The 24,464-nt window shown below is 45.9% G+C and overlaps 1 protein-coding gene across 1 annotated transcript in view; it reads left to right on the top strand.

The window, feature by feature from the left end:
* The first annotated feature begins 2,661 nt into the window (after positions 1-2,661).
* PRKCH (protein kinase C eta) overlaps positions 2,662-24,464 on the top strand; it is a 118,909-nt gene continuing 97,106 nt past the window's right edge. The window contains exon 1 of the mRNA XM_051769874.1: positions 2,662-3,089. Coding sequence (XP_051625834.1) covers positions 2,730-3,089 — 360 coding nt within the window. The 5' untranslated portion in view covers positions 2,662-2,729. The remainder of the gene's footprint in view (positions 3,090-24,464) is intronic.

The raw sequence follows: 24,464 nt of genomic DNA on the forward strand, positions 1-24,464 counted from the left end.
TACCTGCAGCACAAAAACATCTTTGCTGGGAAGGCACAGAAGAATCTGGCCTTTAATAAACCTAAATTCAGGAAAGCATTACTTCCCATTACTCAACACAGGCAGTTGAAAGAAGTGGCAAACTTCCCAGTTTAACCTAATTGGGACAACTTGAGAATGTCAAAGGTTTGGAAGTTTGCTTCCCCTCTTAAACCTGCAACTCCTTTGCCTTCACATGGTCCACTGAGAGTCAATTTCAAAAACTAAACAGAAGCAAAACACCTGGGCATGGTTGTTTGGTTTGCAAGCAGTTTTCTATTAAGGGAAAGGAATAAAATAATTCTGGTAAACGATAAAAGCTCTTTTAGGGAACAAAAGTTCCCTCAGTGTTCCAAAAGCACCCAAACAAGGGAGGATATGGTAAAAACACCAATCCTCCCTCTGGTGCAGAGAGCTGACTGGCCAGGAAAGCCTTTGAAGGGCTCTCAGCAAAGTAAAATCTGTATTGGATGATTTGGAGTTGAGAGAGCGAGTGCTCCAGCCTTTCTAAGGCCTTCCCACTCATCCTGTGGACACGCAGGTGGGTGCTTTAAAGTTCAGGCTGTCTTGAAATCTTGCCTGCAGCCATGAGGGAGTCCAGGGGAAGTCTTCTAAGAACTGTGGGTTGGCCCTGGTGGTCAGGGTGGATTCTGCCCTGGTTCACGTGGACAGCTCCAAGGGACAGCTCTAAGTAAGAAGGAGAGAGAGGACAAAAGTGCTAAGTGACAACTAGTGATGCTCTTGAGAAGGGAGATAGGGGGTTTTTTATTTGAGGGTGTCATGAAAGCAGTGGAGTGGTGAATCAAGACACGGAAGTGAGAGCAGAGACACAGATGACAGAAAGAAATGTTTCTTTTGGACCAGTTCGCTGCTGTGGGATGGAGGAAGCCAAAAAGTTATGAATATTCAAAGAAGGGAAAATAAAACTCCCCAGAATGATCACAGCTCATGCTAGAATGCATTTCAGAAGCAACATCAATGTCCACTCCCCTGCACCCCACCCCATCCAAAACCCCTCAAATAATTAAATCTTCGAGTCTTTCATGAGAAAGGAGTACTCTGTGTTTACTTGGCCATGCCTGCTGTTAAAAGGTCTGGAGCTGGTCACTGCTGGACACAAGATCCCCTAGTGTGTGGTGGCTGGATTTTGTAGTTATGCAATTTCTAAGGTGAAGCCTGTGTTCCTCCCCAGGGTGAGCTGTCCCATCTGAGCTCCAAAAAATCTTCCACACTTCTTTTTTCTGGCTAATAGGGAGAGATCAAGGAAACTTGGAAGCCTCAGAAGGAGGCATGTCAGAAATCTGATTTCAGACTCTACCAGGTTTTCTGTCAGAAAACCTGCTTCCCTGTGAGGAATGATGACATTACTGAAGCTGTTCCACCTGCTCTCTCTAGAGGAGGCAATGGGAAGCCCCCTGCTCTTCCCGAGGCTGGAATGAGCCTTGGCTTGGTGCTCCTGCAAAACTTGGAGCTCTGGAAGAAGAAAAGAGCATGGGCAAGGGGGCAAGGAAGAAAGGGGGTGGGAAACCTGGGGCAGTCTGCTCTGGCATGGCTAGAATGGGAAAGATGAAGGGTTGAGGTGAGAAGAGTGGTCTGGAAAAGTACAAGAAAAGAAACGAGGAAAGAAACACACCCTCAAAAAAGGCTGGAAGCTCTTAGCCAGCCTCAGCACCATCCAGCTGCGCTGGGGTTGTTCAAAGGACCACATCCTAGGCATTGCAACCTCGCTGGGACGATGTCAGCCAAACAGTGCCACAGGGAAAGCAGGATTTTCTTGTTCGCTACTCAGTCACCCCATTTTGCTGTGAACTTTGGAAAGCAGTTAAAAAATCTTTTCATTCCGACTTTATTAAGAAAGTGCGATCAAAGCTCCCAAGAAACGCGCCCCAAAACAAAGCCAGTGCCAAAAACGTTAATCCGCTACAATTACTGCCCAACCGGTAGAGCTGTTCCAATAAAGATTCCAAGGCAAACCCAGCCCATCCCGATGTGCTCCTCCGTGCGGGCGGCTGGGGCAGCGCTGCCCTGGGTCACTGCTCTGGCCGTGCAGGCGCCGAGATGCCGCAGGTCGGAGCAGGGGCAGGCTCAGCCCTCGCCGGGAGATGCGGAGCGGCGGGTTCGGAGCCCGGCGGGCGGGGCGGAGGTTTGTCCCGGCCTTGTCAGCGGCTCTGTGTCCCCGCCGCGCTTCTCGGGGCTGGGCAGCGGCTCCTCCCGGCGGCAGCTCCTGGCTCCTGCCGGCCGGGCCTGGGCTAAAGCGGGGCGAGCCGAGCCGAGCCGAGCCGAGCCGAGCCGAGCCGAGCCGAGCCGAGCCGAGCCGAGCCGAGCCATTCACCAGCCCGTCCCCAGCCCGGGCCCGCCCCCGCGGCGCGGCTTCGCGGCTCCTCCCCGCCCGGCACCGCCCCGCGCCCAGGTGTCCCCGAGCCGAGCACAGCCCGGCCGAGCTCAGCCCCGCCCAGCCCAACCCAACCCAACCCAACCGAGCCGCTCCCCCTGGGCAGGAGGAGGCCGGGCCGGGCGGTGGAGCGGCTGCGGGAGGCGGGCGGTGCGCGGCGGTTCCGCAGCTCCGGCATGGCCCGGGGGCGGGCGCGGTGCCGCCGCCCGGCCCCTTGAGGGGGTGCGGCGGGGCTGCTGCCGGCCCGGCAGGAGAGGCTGGGTGCGTGTCCCGGCGGGAGAGCGCTGTGGCTGTGCTCCGGGCTCCCGGCGGGGCGGGCATGTCCGGAGCCATGAAGTTCAACGGCGACTTGAAGGTGCGCATCGGGGAGGCGGTGGGGCTGCAGCCCACCCGCTGGTCCCTCCGGCACTCGCTCTTCCGCAAGGGCTACCAACTCCTGGATCCCTATGTCACCGTCAGCGTGGACCAGGTGCGCGTGGGGCAGACCAGCACCAAGCAGAAGACCAACAAACCCACCTACAACGAGGAGTTCTCGGCCACGGTCTCCGACGGCCATCAGATCGAGCTCTCCGTGTTCCACGACACCCCCATCGGCTACGATGACTTCGTGGCCAACTGCACCTTGCCCTTCCAGGACCTCCTGCGCTCCGCCGGCCCCAGCGACAGCTTCGAGGGCTGGGTGAGTGGCCGCTTTCTGTGGGGGAGAAGCTGAGCCGGACTCCTCTCGCAATGAATGGAGACGCCGGAAGGGGACTCGCAGAGCTGGGGCTTGTCCTCGCCTGCCTGTGCCGCAGCCGCGCGATGTGTGTGTGTGTCTGCATGGACACAGGGCTGTTCCTTCCCGCACCTCTTTGTGCCCCTCTGCTTTAGGTTGGCATAGGCTGCTGCTGCAGCTGATGCATTTGGGGACCCTAAGAGCAAAATGTCTCAGGTGTGGTAGCTGGAGGGTGCAGCCGCTGGAGCAGTCTTTCCTCTTTGTAGACTACCAGAAGACTTGGAATAGATAACTGAGAGGAAGGTGTCCATTCCTCCTCTTGCTTAGCCCTGCACAGAGACGTACTTGGAGTCGTGGATAGCTGGGGTTGTATTTCTACTCAGCTCTCCACATGCTTGCACAAGAGTTTGCTGTGTGCCTGCGAATTTCTGGGACTTCTTACCAGAATGTCGGGAGTAGCCTTGTGTCTGTTCTGTCCAGTGTTGTTCTGGGTGAAGACAGTTTCACTTAGAGCTAGTTCTAGGTTATTTCCAAGTCAATGTCACTTGCATCCAGCCCGGAGAACCTCCTTTATGCTTTAGTCGTGATGTCAGAGAAATAGCACAGGCTCTAAAGTTGCACCTTTGCTTCCAGGACTGTAAAGGAGGAGCAAGTGATTGTGTTGATCCAGACAGTAGTTTGCTTATGAGAGTTAGGGGGAAAAGGCATTTCTTCAGAGTAGAGAAGGTGCAGAAGAGATGAGAATTTTTGAGGCTAAACTAGATGTCAACATTTTGAGGCAGCATGTGCAGTCAGGTAACCAGCAGAATAAATCAGATGGGGAGAAAGGAGAGCTGAGTGTAGAGAACAGATTGACATCTTGATCCTATCACAAGGAGATCAGTGGTGCTTTCTGCTCTCAGCCAGGGTCTATGGCTGAGGTGTGATGCTTCACCTTTGGGGTGCTTAGAGTGATTGATGGATAGGTGTAGATTGATGCTATTTTTGTTGTTTATTATGGGGTGCTCAGGTACCCTATGGATAGGCTTGATGTCCTGAAGGTGTTGTCTCTGAGACAATCAGTGCTGCAACTGAGTGTGGGACAGAAGGGCCCTGGCCCAGCTCCAAAGGCTGAGCTGAGGTGTCGCCTCAGGCAGAGCAGAGTTACTGGGGGTTTACTCAGTGGGTGCGTGCCCAGCTTGCCAGGCTCCCTGGAGAGAAACTGCTGGTGGGACTTGTGCTAAAGCAGCTATATATATGGCCCAGAGCCCTGCAGACAAGGCAAAGGAGTGAGCTCAGGAGAGTGAGCTGTGGTTTTGAGGGTTTTCTTCATGTTTGCTTTGCTGGGGGTGTTTCCTCTTTGCTGTTGAGTGAGGCCCTGTCCTCTTGGGATGCTGGAATTGTGGTTGTGCTGGGGCTGGCTACATGTGGGATTGGACTGCTGTGCTGCAGAGGTGGTGGCCTTATTCCCATGACTAAAATATCTGTCATCATATTGCTCCAATATGGATGCATGCACATTTCTTTCATTTCATGTGCTGTTTCTTTCATTTCATCCATCCAGCAGTGCTGATTTTTAGGGCTGATGCAGTCTGAAATAGTCATCTGGTCTTTGGTGAGGGAAAAGTTTCTAAGCCTTGCTGGATAGACATGTGTTTTATGAACTCCTGTACCTGTGAGCTGATGGGTGCAATGCGTTGAAAAATCGGCAATTTTTTTGAATTAGACTGATCTAAACTGATGTTATATCTCGGCACTTACACAGAGACTAAGAGCTGCTCTCCTTTCTAGTTAATGTCTGGAAATTACAGCTGATGTGGATTTACTGGGGAGTGAACAAGGGTTGTCTTCTGTTCCCTTTCTCCTCTCCCCTCCCTTGTGATTTGCTTTTTTAGCCTCTTGCATAGCGTGCAGCCAGGGTCACATGATGACAGGGAACAGCATCTTGCCCTGATAATTGAATATGTCTTGATAAATGCAGCAAGGCTGTCACGGGTGTTTGTGTATGAGAAGGATAGGAAATGCTGGTTTCTACTAACCCAGGGTCCACGAACTGCTGGCACAATACAAAATACCACAAGGAACTGTAGATTATTTGTGACACCTTAACTTCTGCCCTTTTCCATCCCCAAAACAAAAGCACAGATAGGCAAGGAATGAGTGAATAAAATGTGGGGAAAATTGGTGAATCCCGAACATTTAACCTGGTTTATGCTCCCTTGGCTGTGCACGATTTTTGATTTTGATTTGAAATAGAACTTTTATGTTTACCGAAATTTTCAGAGACAAAGATAACAGTATATTGGGAATCTCCAAATGATTGATAACAGCCAAAGAGGGCAGGGCAGTTTGCTGCCTCTGCTCCTTGAGCTCTCCTCCACAGAGTGAAGCTGTCTGGGAATTACCTGTGCAGTCCCTCAGCTCACCTTCTGGCCTGAAAGTTTTGGCAAGAGTTCTCAGGCTCATGCTGCTCTGTTTATACACATGAGTTTTCTTCTGCTGAAAAAAAAAAGGAATGATTAGTTTTGACTTGGTCACCACCTCTTGTGAGATCTGTAGGAAGTGTCAGCGAGAGGCAAGGAGCAGTTGGTGTGTAAGCATTGGTGCTTCCCAGATGACTTGCAGGTACCTCACTGCAATTATGGCCCTGAACACTTATGCAGATGAGTAAATGTATGGACATGAGCTGTCTCATCAGTAATGCTGATACACCTGAGTCATACCACTGGGTCAGGGACAGAGTTCTCTGTTCATGGTTTGCATTAAAATCCATGTTTCAGAGATTCTTCAAAGGTTACCCTTTTTCTCCCAACTATTTTAGTTGTTTTCTGAAGTCTTTCTAGTAAACATATGAGCACAGTCTGGATATTTTCTAACTTGTATATTAATTGTTAAACACATTTGACTAAGTTTCCACTGATCAAACATCCAAGATCTTATTAACTTCAAGATCCTTCTCTGTTTCCCATTTCTTGTGTTTACTTGTCAAGTTGCGGCACCGTAGTTTTTATTAATATTGTCAAATAAATGCCATCTAGCCTTCAGCATGCTCTAGTGTAGTCCAAACTGAGAGCGATCTCTCCGGTGCCGTGTTCTCTCTGGGAGGCATTTGCCTGTGTGGGTGTGAAATTGTGCAAACCTGAATGGTAGCATTTCACACAGGTGCGCATGACCAGGTGCAGGGCAGGAGAGAACTAAACTGGCTGCTATCCGAAAGCTCTTATGCTATGATTTACATCAGGGTTGAAACTTGCCTTTTAAAGCATTTAGTTTTGCACTAGCATGTGCTAAGATCTTTTTACTCGGCAGGTAAATGCATCTCGAAAAGTTATTATCTCTTCTTTAACTGCCTCTGAGTGCAGTGTAGGAAGCAGTCGTAGGTCAGTGAAACAACATAAATAAGTTGGAGTACTGAGTGTAGCTGAAAGGGTGGATGTTTACAATACATAGGATTATTCCTATGAGTTTTATGTAGTAGCTAAAGTAATTTTTAACCTTGGGGAAACACTGTTTACAGATACTGAATGGCATTGTTACCAGGGAATTATTTAATCATGATTGTAAAAATTGTTAGTCTCTGGGCAGAGATGTCATAATTTTTAGGACTTTAACAAGGAGTGTAAATTAAACCTTCATCTTGAAGTAGCACATCATCAGAGCACACTGAAGGAAATCACATAACAGATGGGCTATAAGATTAATGAGCCCATCACAACTTCCTGATGAGTTTGTTATGATTTGTTCATGTGTGCAGGAAGAGATTAAGACAAATAATTCTCGTGCATTCCTTCACTTGAGCTCTTTTGCTTGTACCCTTCCCTATGATTTTTTTTCTTTCTGAAGGCAAAAAATATTGTTCTTTACCCATGTTTATGTACAATTGTATTTGCTGAACATTAAGTTGAGGAGTTAAAGGAAAAGGCAACTTCTCCAGAGCATCATGACCGTGGCAGAGAGCCAGGATGCTGCAGGTCAAATATGATATAGGTGCTGCTTGTTTTGTCTCCTGCTTGGCTGCAGAGTGTTCTCCAGGTGAGCAAAACTTTCTTCAGGAGCCAAAATACTTTATAGCTCTTGACAGAGGACTTTGTGGAGCAGTATTTTGTGTCTGCATCAGCCGATCCCTACCTGTAGAGATGGACCGCAGCTTGTAGAGCTGGGAATAAACGGTGTCTCCTTCCGCAGGGCAGGAGGAGGCTGAGATAAAAAGCAGTACTAATCTGTCCATATGATTTCTATTTCCATGAACACAACAACCATTTTTGTATGTAGTACAGATCTCTGATTTGTGTGAAGGTCGCACTGCACGTTAATTGCAAACTAGGCTCCGGTAAAATAGGATCCTTCCCTATTTCTTGATAAGTTTTATGTCGTTTCTGTAATTATTATTACTGAAATGCAGTTATTATGTTTAGTAGGACTAGTGGAGAGAAAGACCCGCTGCAGAATGTAAGATGGGTTTGAAAACTACTGTAATTTCAGCTTTTCTTTCTTTCCTTTAGCAAACACTTGGCCTTGCGAACAGACTCTTCAGAATGCCAGCAGAGTCCCCTGCACCACGGCTACCTGAGAGTGCCCTGCAGCCTAAAAGAAAGGTTGTAATAACTAAAAGAAAGGTTGTTGCTATTTGTCAGGTGTTAAATAATCCATGGGTGTGTGATGCTGATAACAGTTGTACTGATCAGAGCAGATGAGAATATCTAAAGCTGACTGTCGTGAAGGGCTGCACACTTTCTGCCCTGTTTCAGCATCAGAAGTTGAGCTATTTGGAGTTCTGTTTCCTGCTCCTCCCCAGTAAATGACCCGTCTGGCAACTGTGGGCATCTTTGGAGAACACAGGCATTTTGCTTGAGATTGTGTTTGGCTGGAAAGATTTGGTCAAAGCATGAGAAGAACCAGTTTCCAGTGATTGGAACCAGTAGGGGTCTGTAGAATTGGAGTCCCTGTCTTGCCTTTGAAGTTGGCACAGCAAGATGTGGGTTTGTCTGTCCTTCATGTACCTGGGTGCCTGGTCCTGCTGCAGTAATGGCTCTCTAGAGAGTTCCTTAGCCTATTTTTCCACAGCTGTGTCTTGGGAGCTGTTGCTTTGATGTTCTTGGAGTTGGGAAGGGCTGTGGGAATGCTGGAGAGGTGTATGTGAGAGGAGCATGCTTCACTCAGTGCAGTTCGGGTGGGATAGGCTGTGCAAGGATCACCACATCACTTTCCCCAGCTGTGAACATCCACTGAGCCAAAAGCTGAACCCAACCCCTCTGCAGGGTACCCAGGCCCTTTGGCTTTGCAGCTTGGTGGGCCCATAGGTTTGGGGCATATGGGCAGTTAGGTGTTTCTATCCCCTTCAAAGATGTTGGCAATCACTGCATTCACCTGGGACTGTGGCTGAAGGGGGGGAGAATTCTTTGCCTGGGGAAGAGCAGGAGTCCTGAGAGTGAAGGATAGGGCAGGCCAGGGTCCAGGCAATCAGGTGCTTCAGTGACCCAGAGAGAAATGGTCTTATGGGGACTGCAGTGGCAGTCACTTCAAGGTGAATCTGCATGTGAGGGATGATGTGCAGGAGTACTGCATTCATCTCTGAGGCCCCCAATAAAAGGTGGTCATGGACCTGTTGGAGCGAGTCCAGAGGAGGCCACAAAGATGCTGAAAGGGCTGGAGCACCTCTGCTATGAGGACAGGCTGAGAGAGTTGGGGTTTTTCAACTTGGAGAAGAGGAGGCTCCAGGAAAACATTATAGCACCTTCCAGTACCTAGAGGGGCTGCAAGAGACTTTGGACAAGGGCATGGAGTAACAGGACAAACGGTAATGGCTTTAAACTGAAAGGGGAGAGATTTAGATTGAATATAAGGAAGAAGTTTTTTACAATGAGGGTGGTGAAACATTGGCACAGGTGGCTCAAAGAAGTTGTGGATGCCCCATCCCTGGAAGTGTTCAAGGCCAGGCTGGATGGGGCTTGGAGCAACTAGTCTAGTGGAAGGTGTCCCTGCCCATGGTGTTGGGGGATGGAAGGAGGTGATCTTTAAGGTCCATTTCAACCCAAACCATTCTGTGATTCTATGGAGCCCTTGTTGATGTGGTTTGTTGGCATGGGGGCATTGACTTTGATGCCAGGGATACCTTTATATTCCTGCTGCTGGTGTTGCCACTGAATTACCTGCAAGCCCCAGTTAGAGGGAGAAGAGGCAGCCAAGGGCTGATGCCCACATTGCCTTCAACAGTGTTGGTCATGGTAGAAGCTCATGAGAGGGTGTTTGCAGACCTGCGCCCCCAGCCCTGGGGCTGCTCTTTTCAGAGAGACTGTGTGTGGAGGAGGAGGAGGGGGCAATGGGGTGACCACAGCACAAGTGAGCCCAGCACCCCAGGAAGCTCTGTCCCCAGCCCTGGGCCCCACAGCGTTGCCTCACTCAGTTCATGGTTTATATATAGCTTTTTCCACAGGTCTTTCAGTAAAGCACATTTCACCCAGGCTGTCAGAAGCTTTCTGTTTGGAGTATTTTCTGAGTAATGATTTGGTTTCTGGCCATTTTGAGCTTATTGGCAATAAACCCTGCAGAACGGATTGTCAAGGGGGCCATTTGAGCTATTGAAATACCATTAGAAAGTCTACTGATTTGCAGGGTAATTCAATATGAAAAACATATCCCTTAGTGAAGTGAATAAGACTCCCACCCTTTCTTCACAAACTATCAAAGCTCCTTTGATGCTTTAGGCTGGATTGTAGCTATTGTGCTTTGCTAATACAATCGGAAAATCGGGGACCTTTTGTGTAACCATGGAGAAAAAGATGAACAGAAGAATTTCTGCGTGAAATGAGTTACCTGAAGCTTTTCTAAAGGATTCTGGATCAGCCATCGCACCTTTTTGCCTCCCAGATCTCATCCTATTTATGCATGCAGTTAATATATGTCATACCATGCTGCAAACTTAATTTCTTCTCTAAACAGTGAGCAATCTTTGCTCTGACTGCTTGTTCCACCCCTGCATTATTTGTGGGGTGACCCAGGCTGGAGTCCTGGATAACGAACCTTGTGCCGTGTCCTGGTGGAGCTCACCAGGTGGTTGCTCCTCTCCCAAGCCATGCCCTTGTGCTGGTACAAGATCCCTGGATGGTTGTGAGGAAGAGACTTACTTTATAATAATTGTATCAAAGATAACTAATGTATATCTAAAACAAAGCACATCTTAAAGCATCCAATTAACATTGCTAAGCCACTTAGGGTAAGCCAGACAAACTACTTAAATTTCTGCAATGCCAATGATGCTTTTTTTATGCTCTGATATCGTGAGTTTTTCTCATCACTTAGGGAGGTCAATTGCTGAGGAAACCATCCTGCTTTATTTTGGGAGCCAGCACCATGAACAGATGTAAGCCAGGTCTTGTTGTGTTAGAGCAATGCCATGCAGGAGCAAGCATTTCTCAGCAGTTCTGGTGTTCCAGATATTCAGCGTCTGTCCTGGGCCCAAGGTGATGGAAAAAACTGCCTTTTCACTTCCCTGACCTTGTGATCTCTCGTGCCCTTGTTGTGCTAGACCAGAGGCATCTAATCGATGGTCAGATCTATCCCGCAGCTGCCAGAGCAGTCTGACCGGCTGATGGCCCCGCTCCCTGCTCTGCTCTTTCCTGGGGCTTCTCCAATGTGGGGCAGGGGGCAGGTTGCAGGCAGAAGAGTTGCTCTGGCAACTGCCAGTTTTGGGCTACTGCCTTTCTTTGTGGGACCCACTGCATCTCCAGAAAGCCTTGTGCTCTCTAGCCCAGCAATGATCCTGATGAAGGGATGCAGTCCTCAACACGAACAGAGAGAGACAGGGGATGCCTGTGTCTTGTCTAACAGGTAGATGTCACACCCAGGGTTGTCTCCTCTGAGTGCCACCTTGCAAAGCAATGAAGCCCAGCGTGGGGAAGATGGCAATCCTGGGCTGCACAGCCTCAGGGCATTTGGGATGTCAGGTCTGGGATAAGATTTCTGCTTGTCTGCTGGCCCTCCATGTCACTGGATGGGAATTTCTGTGCTCCATCGTATGCTGTGGTCCTGCCCTTTGGGCCAGCACAGCTCGCACTGCAGGAAGAGCCAGCTGCTGTGACTGTGCTTACCCAGGAGCTTTACCAGTGCAAAAAAATGTTGACAGGGGAGGAGGGAGGAACTGGAGTGTGAATCTGTAGATGACATTACATAAGGACTTTTTCTTGGTGTTCACCTGCCCAGTTTTGTAAGTATTGAGTTTCATGAGTGAATTGATTGTATTTGCTTCAGTGGTACGGTGGCAGCTTTCCAGACTCCTTCTAGGAGAGTTTTCCTGACTGTGGAACAGGCAGGAGATGAAATACTGGTGAAGAAAAACAAGTTGGGCAACTTGGGTAGCTGACTTGAGTTTGTGAGGTGGGAGACAGATTATTTATTCTATTTTTTAAACCAACATGAGAATGCTGTTTAGGCATAAGTGGAATTTCTTTTTTATTTTGTTGTTTGTTGTTGTTTTTTTTTTTACTTTATATTGCAATACAGATATTTCTGTCAAAAGGAGAAGAGGAGGAAAATACATCCATGCAAGTCACATTTCTAAACATGATTTGCTGTATGAGTATTGTGTGTCTGATGTATGTTTAAAAAAAATTCATAAAACCATTTGCAGTGTGAAATCACTTGACAGATCAGTAGAGCCCTGTAATCTCTCAAATGGAGGCAAGTGAGGGAGAGGATGTGAGAAACAGGCTATGTGACTATGCTGTCCCAGGACATTACACCTAATAGCAAGAATTACAGTGATAGACTGTCTGACAATGTGCATCTAGAGGCTGAGGAGAGCTTTGAGATAGTAGTTCCATATCTAACAGTGAGGTGTTTTTCCTGCCTTTGTCTTGTATATTCTATGCCAGCCATCCTCAGACAGGATTTTGACTTGCCAACTGGTCTCATTTAGTCTGAAAAAGCAACTCATACCTACCTCCCTGCAGCACCTCTGGTTTCTAGCCCTCTCTCTCTCTGGCCTGCTCTGTGGTTTCTGTTTTGCCTTTGCTTGTTTCTTATTTTTTTCTTAGTTCCTTGTCATTAGTCTAAATTTTAGCATAACACTGTCTTTTGTGTTTTTTCTCTTGAGTAAATTTAATTTTACTCCGTCTTGTAAGCAAGACGTCACTTGTAAATTAAAGTCTTCATATAAATCTCCACTTGCTTTAGTGTCTTAAACCACCTGTGATAGCAATGGGGTCTTAGTTTGGGAATCCTTTTATTGTTTTTTTGATAGAAAATATTTTCCATCATTCACAATTTTATAGATGCTGTAGTAGGTTCAACCAGGGACCAGCTGTAACTATGCCAAGCGCTGTGGGTGTGAGTCAGAGAGAGACGTGCACTGTCAGGAAGATCATTTAGGGTTGTGTCAGTCTGCTGGAGCTGGCTCCGTGGTTGGGATAGGAAGGAGGGTGACAGTTTTACTATGACAGTAAAAATCAGCCCACAGCATGGGATGTCTGTGCTCCGAAGTGCTTTTATCTGACAACATAGTTGCAAATCAATGCTGTCTCTGATAGCATTGGAGCTGGATTGGCAGCATGTGAGTTAGTTCCTAGAGGGATTCTCTCCACCTAGTCTGGTCAGTGTGCTCATCCCTTGCTAAATGTATTCAGTTCTGGGCTTTGTTCCTTCAGAATAATGAAGGCTGTCTAAATCAAGAATGGCTAATGAAAGACTAGCTTATCCTGTTTGAATTCCTACTTTGTCCTGCATTTATTTTCGTTGGTAAACAAGGCCTTATAGCTTGTTGGCCTTTTCCCCAGGATTGAAGAGCACAGGAAAAATGTAGTCCTAAGTAATGAAATTTGGGAATTGATTTACGGCATGTTTCCTTCTATCTCATATCCTTTAATTCTTTTAAATTTTAAGTGCTTTAAATCTTATCCTTTCCTCATATGTAAACTGATACACACATGGTGTTTTCTATACCTCACTTTTTTCTGGCATCAATTTTTAATAACATCAATGTGAAAGTTATATTCTTCCTTTCTTACTTTTCATAAAAATCGTTTGCCTGTGTCTTCAGTGTGATTTCAGCAGAACAGGAGCCTGGTGCTTGCTTCTGGTGTTGCTTGCAAGATTTCCATCAGTGGATTCCCAGTGGCATCAATGGAGTTAATGCTGCCAGCTTTGCACTGGCTAATTGGGAAAAGAACTGGACACGTTTCTTTCCCCCTTCTTGCACGTAACAAGAGTTTATAATGATGGCTGGGTTGTACATTATTTATTGGGCACAGTGAGTGCCTATGGAGCGCTGAGGAAGAGGAGGGAACTGGCTCCCATGCAATGAGTTCATTATCTAGGTCATTCACAGACTTAGGCATCTAACATTAATAAATAACATTCAATTAAAATTTATTCTGTAAGGCAGTTTGCTCCCGGGCAAGGAAAAAAAATACAACCATGTGAGGAAAATGTTCGTGTGCGGTCCCAATCCATGGTGGGATTTTTCTCAAAGCTACTCAGTTGGAATACACTTAATACAAAAGCTCTATTGGTGTTGAGTGTGTGAGCCTCCATCTCCTAATAGGTCTTGGTGGGAGTATTGCTGTTGATAATCAGTTTTCAAGTTGGAGCCCCACACCTATCACTTCATAATCTCTTTACTCAGTAACAGTAAAAAGCACAACTTTGGGTACTCCCCAAGAATTGCTCACGTGACTGGCTGTGAGGGAGGGCGATGTACTGGAGATTGTTGGAAATGACCCTGCAATCAGTTTCCTTTCTTAGGAGTTTCTGTCCCTTGTTTCTACAGGGGGCTCGTGAAGTGGCAGCTCACAGACCTGTGCTAAGGAAAAATGCTGGCTTGTTGCGTCTTCCTTCACGTAATGGGATGTAACTGTGGTCATTTAGTAGCTACTATATAAGCAACTAAGCTGTTCTCAGTTTTGAGTGGAGCAGAACTGGGTAGAAACCCAGCTATGCTAGATCAAGCCATCTTCCTCTCAAAAATTAACCCCTGTTGTACTAACCCCATCAGTACTTCATGATAGCAACTAATTTTGACCACATTTTCAAATAATTAGCTCGAGTAACATTTTTGCCAATCAAGATGATATTTCTCCCTGTTTTCTTGATTCTAGAAAGGGACACGTTTAACTTTCTTTTGCAAAATCTTGCTGAATGATTTTTTGACATGAACCTAGAAGATCACCAAATTCATGGTGCTCATGTCCAAGAAAGGAGCGAGTTCAAGAGATGTGCTCATGAGCCCAGACAGTGGGGTTTTCTTCTTTCCCTTTGAGGGACGAAAGGTTTATGATGAGGCAAAAGAAATGGGCAAAAGTGATACAGAAGCAGATGTCGTTTCTTTGTCACGTTCTGATCTCCAGCTCTACCTGAAGGACAGTGGAACCCCCATGTCTACTGTTAAAATGTAGTCTCTGCAGGCCAAAACTCACTGTATCCACATCCTTAGGGCTTGTCATCCTCTTGGAGTGAGAGTGCTGAAATGGAGAGCAAACTCTTGGATTCTAGAGTGTCTGGAAGGCTCAGGAATAAAGCATCAAAAATTCAGGCATCCTCACAGAATGTTTTTCAGCCCCTTGTAGGCAAAATATGTTCACATGCTAGTATGGATGAAACCCTTTTCACTTGGGTTAATGCTTACAAAGTCATTCAGACTAGGAATGAGTTTTGTGCTTAAACATGATGGAGCACTTTTTCAGCAGGCTTGTCACTTGTGAGCTCTGGGAGTTTGTACAGGGCAGATCTGGGAGGACACCCAGCAGGTTTTTGTCCTCCTCTGCCTCATGGGCAGTTGCTGTGAAGCAGGAAAGGCAGAGAGCTTCCTGCTTGTGCCTCTACTTCTTGCCTACCCTATTTCACAGCTGAGCTTGCTAAAAAAACCATCAGTCAAATGCTGAATGAGTTAATGTGGTGGGCTGTTAGCTGTGGTTTTGGAGTCGTGCAAAAGCAACCGTCCATTCTGCTGCCTTTGCAGGGGAGTGGTGATGGCCGGAAGAAAAGGGGGGGGGGAAATTCTGGGGGGGCTTGGGCCAGTAATCTGCTTTTGATTAAAGCTTGATACCAAGATGGATTTTCCCTTTGTTTTGTATCTACCAAAGAACTTGGTTAATGATTTATCAGCTTGTAGAATCACAGAATGGTTTGGGTTGGAAGGGACCTTAAAGATCATCTCGTTCCAACCCCCCAGCCATGGGCAGGGACACCTTCCACTACACCAGATTGCTCAGAGCCCCATCCAACGTGGCCTTGAACGCTTCCAGGGATGGGGCATCCACAGCTTCTCTGGGCAACCTGTGCCAGTTGCCTCACCACCCTTACAGTAAAGAATTTCTTCCTAGTATCTAATGTAAATCTTCCCTCCTTAAACCATAGTCAACCCTGTGCTCTTCCGAGAAGTTGCCGATGTTGGACACGTACAAAACCCCACTCTGAGGTTACCTGAGCTCTGCCAAAGGGGTGTTGGGAGCTGTGTCTGGGGTGAGGAGTTGCTGTGTGTGGCTGCACCTCTGCAGGAGTACAGGATGTCACTGCTCGTGGTGTAGAGCTGCCGGTGAACGCGTGCGTGTTGTGGGACAGACAGGACACAACACAAACTCATTTCAGTTCTTGCTCAGCACTGCCTGTAGCAAGGAGAAACCCCTTTGACTGCTTATGTTCTCTCTAGTTACCACTTCCTCGGATAAAAGTCTTAGAATTAAAAACTTTAGCGTTCCAGAATTTGAGAAGAACCTTGGAATGGAGAATTCAAGCTATCGCCAAATCACTGACTGGTTCCTTTTAGAATTGCACAATTCTGATCTTGTCAAGAATAAAATTTTAGGGTTTTAGGTGAATTTCTTCAAAGAAGAGCAAAGATCATTCAAGTTGTCACATGTTCTGGCTTATGTGGATGCCATATTAGAAGGCTTCTGGTGTGTCCTTGCAAGTTTGTCATTTCCCTTTGTCATAGGGAAAGGAGTGTTTGTGATTAGTACGAGGTCACTGGTGTTATTTCTATATATAAAAGAGCTTACTGCAAAGAGACTTGCCTCAGCGATGCATATGCAGTACTCATTGTTTTTAAGCAATGCACTTCTTATTTTAGTAACATTTTTTGAAGCGCCTGTTCCTGTTTTGAACATGAGCATTAGGTGAGAAAAGAGTAACTGAGCTTGTTGGTTTTAAACAGCTCTCGGTGCCCGTGTGCTTGGCTCCTGAAAGACTGTTCTGAAAACATCTTCCTGACCTCAGAAAAGCTCATCAACATTTTTTCAGTATAAGTCTTGTGGTTCATTTCTAGGTTGACTAAACTGTCTCTTTATGTTAATAGTCTGGGGCATAAGAAATTTTATTTGCAGAGAAATTTGCAGATTCTCCCGTCCCTGGAAGTGCTCAAGGCCAGTTTGGATGCGGCTTGGAGCAACCTGGTCTAGTGGAAGGTGTCCCTGCCTGCGGCAGGGCGTAGGAACTGGATGGTCTTTAAAGTCCCTTCCAACCCAAACCATTCTGTGATTTTATGAAATATGGGTTTGTTGGGGTTTATTTTAATTACTTCAACTGCATAAAAATACACTTTATCTGTGCCCGATAATGCTTTTCACTGTCAACAGTAAGAACAGGACGTGGTTTTTTTCTTTTAAATACATACATATTTTAGCCAGTAAAAGGGTAGTTGCAAAATTCTTCACACCTATAGCATTTATTCGTACTCCATCTCTGACAGTATTAAGCAACTGTTTCCACAGGAACAGTGCTCTTTACAATAGACAGTGTTGTGGTTTGCTTCAAAGCCACAACCAGAACATGTAGGTGTTTGAAGAGTACCAGATCTTTCCATCACTCAGTGTGAATTTTCCAGTAGGTCATTACTTGTTCAGACTTTCAGTATCTGAACCCACCCCACTGCTTCATGTTACCGTCTGTGGTAATGTCCCAGAAGCTTTTCAAACGCTGCTGGGCTGCAGGAGGAACCTTTTAGAATCATAAAAAGCTGAAACTCATCGTGTAGCCGTGGTAGGGATCTAGTCAGCAGCTCCAGTTTAGGATCAGCTGTTCAAGGACAGGATGGACAGGGCTTGGTGTAACCTGGTCTAGTGGAAGGTGTCCCTCCCTGTGGCAGTGGGATTGGAACTAGGTGATCTTTAGGGTCCCTTCTAATGCAAAGTATTTATTCTATGATTCCATCTAACTCTTCACTTCTATAATCTTAACTTGAGCTCTTCCTATATCATGTATATTAGGAGTTGAACAGCATTATGTGTTTTATTATCCTTTTTAAGGGACTATGTTTGTAATCATTCCCTTCACCGAATATCGGTTATTAGAGGGACTCTATCTCTTTCATTTATTTCCCCTCAAGGTGGTTGCTGAGAGTCCTGCTCATACAGAAGACAGGAATTGTTTGACTGGCTTCTCAGCTTTATATTACAAGGCTTGGTAAATCTTAAAGAAGGCAAGTGATTTGATTTTATTTTGAAAGAAAAGAAATGCTGACCAAGGGATTTCTGTCCTCGGCAGGTGAAAGCTCTCTGGTTGAGGTTATAAGACTAAAATTGATGTGACTTTTCCTGGAGTGAATAAAATTTTGCTTGGGAATTAAGGGAATGTGTCCCCCCCTCAACAAGGGCTGTTTCTCAGTGGGAAGAGGGGAAGAGGAGCATAAGGTCCACATTAGCAGTGCCACCCACGTGCTTTTCTCCAGGAGGGTATTTATACTTTTGGTAGTGTGCTGGAGTTAAAAGCATGTGTGTTTGTATAGAAAGCATATGCAACACTGTGGCACAGATAAAATGCCAGGCCTTCCATTTACAAGGAAACTAAACATTTATCAAGGAGGGAACATGGCAACAGTTGTCCTAAATATGATGGCTTTGTAAGGGAGCCCGCCCTCTTGGCTTACCTGAGATTGCCTGGGATTTATGGCAATCATCAGCAGAAGCTTCGTTTGAAGAGAAGAACATTTACCTGCAGCTTTGTGGGTGATGTTGAGTTGCGGATGGGAAATGTGGCCAGCACCAGATTATGTTCTCAATTGACGTGAGAGCAAAACCACTCCAACCATACTCTGACCTTTTCCTCTACATACCAGTTCTGGGTCTCCTCCACCTCTGTTTTTCAGTCCAAGGTAAATCTCGATCACATTGGTTGAGAAGTGCTTCCTCATCTTGAAACCACGCTTTGGAATGGGAAAAAGAAGCATTAAAAAGAGGAAATATGTGTGCTGCTGGTAGATACCAGCAGGCTGCCTGTCAGCTTGCAGTTGCACACAAACCCCAAAAGAGCCTTCTCTCCTTCAGATGGAGGCAGATGGCTGGGTCAGCTGAACAGCACATCCCAGTGACACGGCACCTCGTCACCCATCCGGTGGCTTGGGAAGGCTGGAGGCCTGTTCAGCTCCTTCTGGTCTCAGCCTAATTGCTGGAGTCACAGCTGTGACTTAATGGTCACAAGTGGGTAGTGAGATCATCTTTCTCATGAGGTAGCTGAGGAAAACTGTAATCACAGACTTGATGGGACTAAAAATTGCTTGTCTTGGACAGTCTGTCTCTTATTGCAGTGCAGTGCTTGGCCTCAGGATTTCAGGACTTTTTTTTTTTCTAATCCTTTCTGTACAAATGAACAACCCACGTCCTTCCCTATGAAGAACCTCATCTATGCACCCTTTTTTCTAACTGCTGTTTTACAGAAATATTTTTATTGAACTCTTCCCTCTCTCCCACCAAAAACACCCCAAACCCCAAACAGAAAAACAAACCCATAAACAAAAACCACTATAGACATAGGATATGATCTAACTTGGCAAAGCAGATGTTGGCAATGGTGTGTCCCTTCTGGGTGTTGTCAGCTGCAACCTACATTCTTTTTGCTGCATGAAGACTTGACTGTGGCTCCCAGCACTGACCTCGTGGGATTAGAGCAGAGTCATGAGCGGTAACATCTGGACACCAGGAGCAAACATCATACCTTCAGGAATGCTGGGGGAGTGCATGCCTTGGCACTCCTCTTTTTTTTTGTACCTTTGGAAACATCTGATTGGCTATGCAGCCAGAAACTGCTACTGCTTTTACATGATGTTCTGGGATGTGTGTACCAGGGATATTGAACAATTTCATAAGTGGTTGGCAGAGTGGAAGAGGGAGTATGTGGGATAAAGTGCTTTTAACCTTTCTCTGCATCTTTCCCTGTGTCCCAAGCAGGTTGTCTTCTGTGAGATGCCACTCATATTTGATGTTTTGCTTTTCATCCTTCTGTCTCAAATCATTTGGCAGATCATCTTGCAACATGGAGTGTAAGAGGGGATGTGGTGGATTAATACTGGCTGGCTATAAATGATAGTCCTTAATAGTTTCAGTGTTAAGAAACTGCCAGGTGAGGAAGTGGGAGGAGGAAGAAGGAAGTCACTGTGATTATTCCAGATCTGGAAAGAATTATCAGAACATAGGTGCTTAGGCTTTCCCATGGTGTTACAGCCCATGCCAGCATCAAAAGTTCCTTGAATTAATCTCTCCTTTTTGGATCCTCACTATGGATGAGTAATGCAGTTAAGACTTTAAATGGGAAAATCCATGATGGAAGCTGTACTTCTAAAGACTGGCATGCCCCTGGGACATGTCTTTGAAGTCTAAGGTTTTGCCAGAAATATTGCTGATAACTTGGTCTTGTACATCAGTTAATGCACTGTGATGCTGACAGGAGTGGTGGTGGTGTGTGCCCCCCAATCCACTTAGTGCAAGGCTTTAAAGTCACTGAAAAGACTGACGGGTTCTGGTGCTGTGGAGCTCTTCTTGACCTCTGGACTGCTGTGCTTAACCTCTGCACTTGTTGCTTTTGTGGGTTCTATGGAGTCTTCCTTGCACTTTTCCGAGGTGTTTTGCAGTGGGGTAGGCCAGGCTTTTGAAGACCCCAAGCCCTGTTTCTAGCTCTGCCTGTGCCATCCCCATGCATTGCTTTCCTTGTTGGCAGTCTAAGGTTTCCTCGGCACCCCGAGGGGCTTTGCTGTCTTTGGTTGGAAAGGTGGAGATGTGCATGATCTTGTCTGCAGCTCCTTTCATCCATCACATTGCCATTAGGAGTGATACAGCAACACCGCTGTAGGAACTGGAATACTAGGATGGCAGCCTGCCTGGGAAGCTTCCCTGGGTGAAAGCAAGTGCTGTGGTCCTCCCTGGCATTTCTACCATCCACGTTTTAGGGTTCAATCTGTCCCTGTAGTGCTCTAGCAGCTCTGGAAGTCAGGCTGAGAAAGGTGAGTGATGATCAGGGCACATTCCTCTTGGACCCTCATATACTACACAAACCACTTGCCAACTGAGCAAATTGGGTATTGCAAGGCCCTCAACTCAGAAGAGATCTTTTCAGCACTTAATGTCGAGGGGAAGAAGAAGGAAGGTGCCTGTAAATCAAGCCCTCTGTTGGTTTGTGTCTGTACCTCTGTGTTGTGGAACCCCATCTTCCTGCTGTCAAGCTGCTGGCATTGAGATGTCCATCACGTCTCACTCCAGAATCCTTTTTTTTTTTAATTTTACTGTGCTCATTAGTGGTCATTAAGCACTATAAATAACTAAACTTTTCCAGCAGATTGCTTTTTGCTATACCACCAGGGTTTGACTTTTTAACTCTTATTGAAAACACGGGATTTGGCTCTTCAAAAGTGAGTGTCTGACAGAAATGGTTGGAGTAGCAGAAAGTTGTGACCTTTCCCCTTTCTACCTGAGGTGTTGAGAAATTTGATGGATTGTATCTGGGGGACTAATGGATTTTAATGGTTTGTGATCTCATCGGCTGTGGCCTGTTTTAGAAAGAAGAAAGGGCTATTGGACAAAAATGGAAAAGCAGCAGTACACCAAATGAATTATATGTAGTAGGAAGATATTTTAAAAATAGTGACACACCTAATGGAGACTTGAATGAGGATAATTTCTCAGAAGCTTAGTATTAGGCAATAAAAACCTGTGAATAACAAGAAAATATTTCCCAGCACTGAAAATTAGAGAACAACATAAGTATGTAAATGAGCAAGGTACTGAGGAGACAACTGCAGAGGGGTTCTTTGCAGAGTATTGCAGCTGGTTTAGGGATCCACGATTCTCTGTGTTAGATCCATAAACAGTGTGCTGAGGACTGAAACTGTACAAGCCAGTGGATTTCCTTTAAGTTACACAGTGCTTTCCTACTGTTGCTGTGTGATGATGATTGTTGGACAGCCAGCAAGAGTTCCTTGGACACAGAACCTCAGACCACGTGCAGACTTTGCTGCTATATGTAAAGTCCTGAATGATTTATAAGTCTGCCTAGATTTGTTAATAATATTAATTAAAACTGCAGGTGAACGCTGTGCTGTGGTAGACTTCTCAAGGCTGAGAGAATCATTATTGCTTTTCTACCCAGTCTTTGTGTTTCTCCTTCTATATTTCTGCCTGTTGCCTGTTCTGTTCCTCTCTGGGCCAAACCCAGGTCTTTGGTGTGCTCTGGCTGGTGTATGGGCTACCTGGGCTCACTGCCTTGTTAGCACTCACCTGCCCTTTCCTTCTTGGGGAACCTTGCATCAGTGCTAAGCTCAGCTATGTCAGAGGAAGCTCTGCTCACCATCTCGTTGCTGTGGCCCTTGGACCATTTCCAAATGGGAAGTGCCACCAACTTGCCTACTTGGCACCAGTCAGTGACTTATTTCTTTGTTCCTGTAAACAGCAAAAGTGGCACAGCTTCCTGGGTTTTCTGCCAAGTAGTGTCCAGTTAATGTAGAAGACTGAAGATATGCTTGTTGATAAACTACAGAACTTGGAGATAGAAAAGGGCATTCCCTGCATTGTGTACTCAATGACAGACCTGTTAGCATCGTGCCTTTCCAACTCCTGTGTCCAGCATGATAGCTCAAGTGGTGTCCCAGGGTTCCATGGCAGTTGAAAGATTTTTGGTTTGTTGGTAATAACTGGTTGTTGAGGTTTATTGATGTGTTGTTACTGTTCATTACAGGGAAATAGAAGATTCTTGTTTTTTGTTTGTTGGTCAAAGCTCCTAAGTCCCCTAAAAAGCAGAGGCCCTGTCCCACTTTCAGCCTCTTTTGCCTGCAGTTGCACACACACATGTTTGCAGGCAGATTTCCATATATTGCATATGCAAAGCTGATAGCCTGATACCAGCTACTGAATGTGATCATGGGTGTATTTGCTGTAATCAAGTGTTCAGACAGCTGAAAATGAAGTCCTGCATTTGCCATCCTTTAATTTAGTGGTCCTGCAATTGATGTCAATATTTGCCTTTGGGAAATGAAAGTAATCTGTGATTTTCCTCCCCATCCCTTAAAAAAAAAAATAGCTGTGGGAGGAAGGCAAGTGGAGTTGAAAGGAAAATCCAGTGATGGACTGGCCATGGTGGTATTTGGCATGGTGTTACAAAGATTTATGTTTAATAATTAGTGTCTAATTGTGCTCGGCAGAGCTAAAGCTCTGCTTGTGTGTTCATGTCGTGGGGAAAGGCAGCATCTGTCCTGCCCACATGGTTCTGGTTTCACATGGACCATGGTCATACAGGCTATGGGAGGGAGCTGGGGAGGCAGGTGTGGTGTCCTGCCCCTTCTTCTCTGCAGCCAACTGGGCTGCAGGGGCTGCTCAGGGAGGCTCAGAGCAGCTTTTTCTCTGTGCCTGGCATCTCCCCTGGCTGCCACGTACCATTCCTGGGGCAGTTTCTGCACCTGCTTTGCTGTTCGTGGGCAGTTTGCAGAGTCATCCCGTGCTTGGCACATTCTGTGCCCTCAGAAAATGGACCCTCGCTGGTAGGGTCTGGTCATCCTTCATGCTTTCTTCTCAGCCCGTTTACCAGCCTGGTCCCTTCTAGCCCCACACTTGTCTTGAAGTTGTGGATGAAATCCCTCCTCTGCTGCAGATTCCGGTGTGTGCAGGGGACTCTGAGACGCTCCCATGTTACCCCATTTCGTTTTGAGTTTCACTTAAATTTCTGAAGGAACAGGTTCTTGCCCAGTGGTGGTACTGTTGGGGTCAATACTTCTTTTTCTTCAAGAAACTTCAGTACTGTGGGACTTATAAACGGGCAGTTGGATTCCCTCCCCTTGCCACATAACTTGGGAAAAGAGGTAAAAAATCCTTCTGGGGAGTTGCTGCTGCTTTTCTTTAAAAATATAAGGAGAACAAAAACATAATGGTCCCTGAACCAGTTATGTCTCTGTTTCTCCCTTTTTAACTTTATAACCTTAAAATTTTTCTTCAAATATATTAAAGAGGAGCTGCCTGCAACCATTACTCATAAACTATTCATTGCTTTAGAGGTGGGATTTCTCAAAAGTAATATAAATTGGTGTAACTCCATTAGGAGCAGGCTCTGGCTCATGCCAGAGTTTTATTTTTTTGAAGATTTGATACCTTTTTTAATTTATATTTTATTTATCTATATTTTATTTGTAGACCTTCAAGAAAGTTTTCTTGGCAGGAATTTTCACAGGACGGATAGATCTTGTTCCTACCTGAGCAAATCTCCTATTGAGGTGGGAAATTTCTTAGGTGAAACCAGACTAAAATTGATTAAAGAGTCCAGGATTGGCTAAGAGTCATTAGTTATGCATGATTGTTCATGGCTGGTGCACAGCTTATAATTATGCAGCTTGACTGAAAACAAAAGTAATATTTTAAGCAGCTGTCCTGAAACAAAAAATTAGAATAACAATATTACAGTAATAGCTGGAATAACTGGTTATAGGAGTTATGAGAGAGACTGACTTTCCACCCATTCCTGAGTTTACCTACAGCCTTTCCCCAGACTAGGACACCCTGTTCTCCCTCACTGCTTGGTGACTTGGCTTCTAAGTTAAATGTTGTTGGGAGCAGGGAGATGCTGCTGTTTGGCAGCACCAGACTCACAGCTTGGGTGGAACAAGAGCTTGGGTTGCTGCCATTCACCAAATGCCCAAATCTCCTTGGGTCTTCCCTGCACAGAGCTTGCCATGGGCCACGGAGATACTGTCCCTGTCTGCCCTTAGCACCTGCAGTGGGAATTACTGCCCTAAGCACTTACCAGCTTTTGCAGGAATGAGAAGATACTTGACACTCTTTTGTTTGGGTTTGTTTGTTTGTTTGTTTGTTTGTTTGTTTGTTTTTTTAGGCACACTGACTTGAGTCTTTAAAAGTGCATGCTGTGTGCATTTTTAATGCTTTAAACTGTTGGTCTGGAAATGCAAAATCCCCTCTGTACTAGACAGCCCTAAGGATTTTCATAGGTGCTTGACTGGGTAGACAGGTGTCTGTCAGCCTTGAAAAGGACAAGTGGGACTGATTAATCCAGACACCGTGTATTTATCTGAGAAAGTTTCTATTTGACCTGTCCAACAAAGGCATGCTCAGGAAGTGCTACCTTATTAAAACACAGGAAGATCTGACATTCCATAAGCATGATCTG

Source organism: Manacus candei, unplaced genomic scaffold (assembly GCF_025592945.1).
Source record: "Manacus candei isolate 608988 ecotype Guabito, Panama unplaced genomic scaffold, ASM2559294v1 h1tg000113l, whole genome shotgun sequence".
Classification (NCBI taxonomy): Eukaryota; Metazoa; Chordata; class Aves; order Passeriformes; family Pipridae; genus Manacus; species Manacus candei.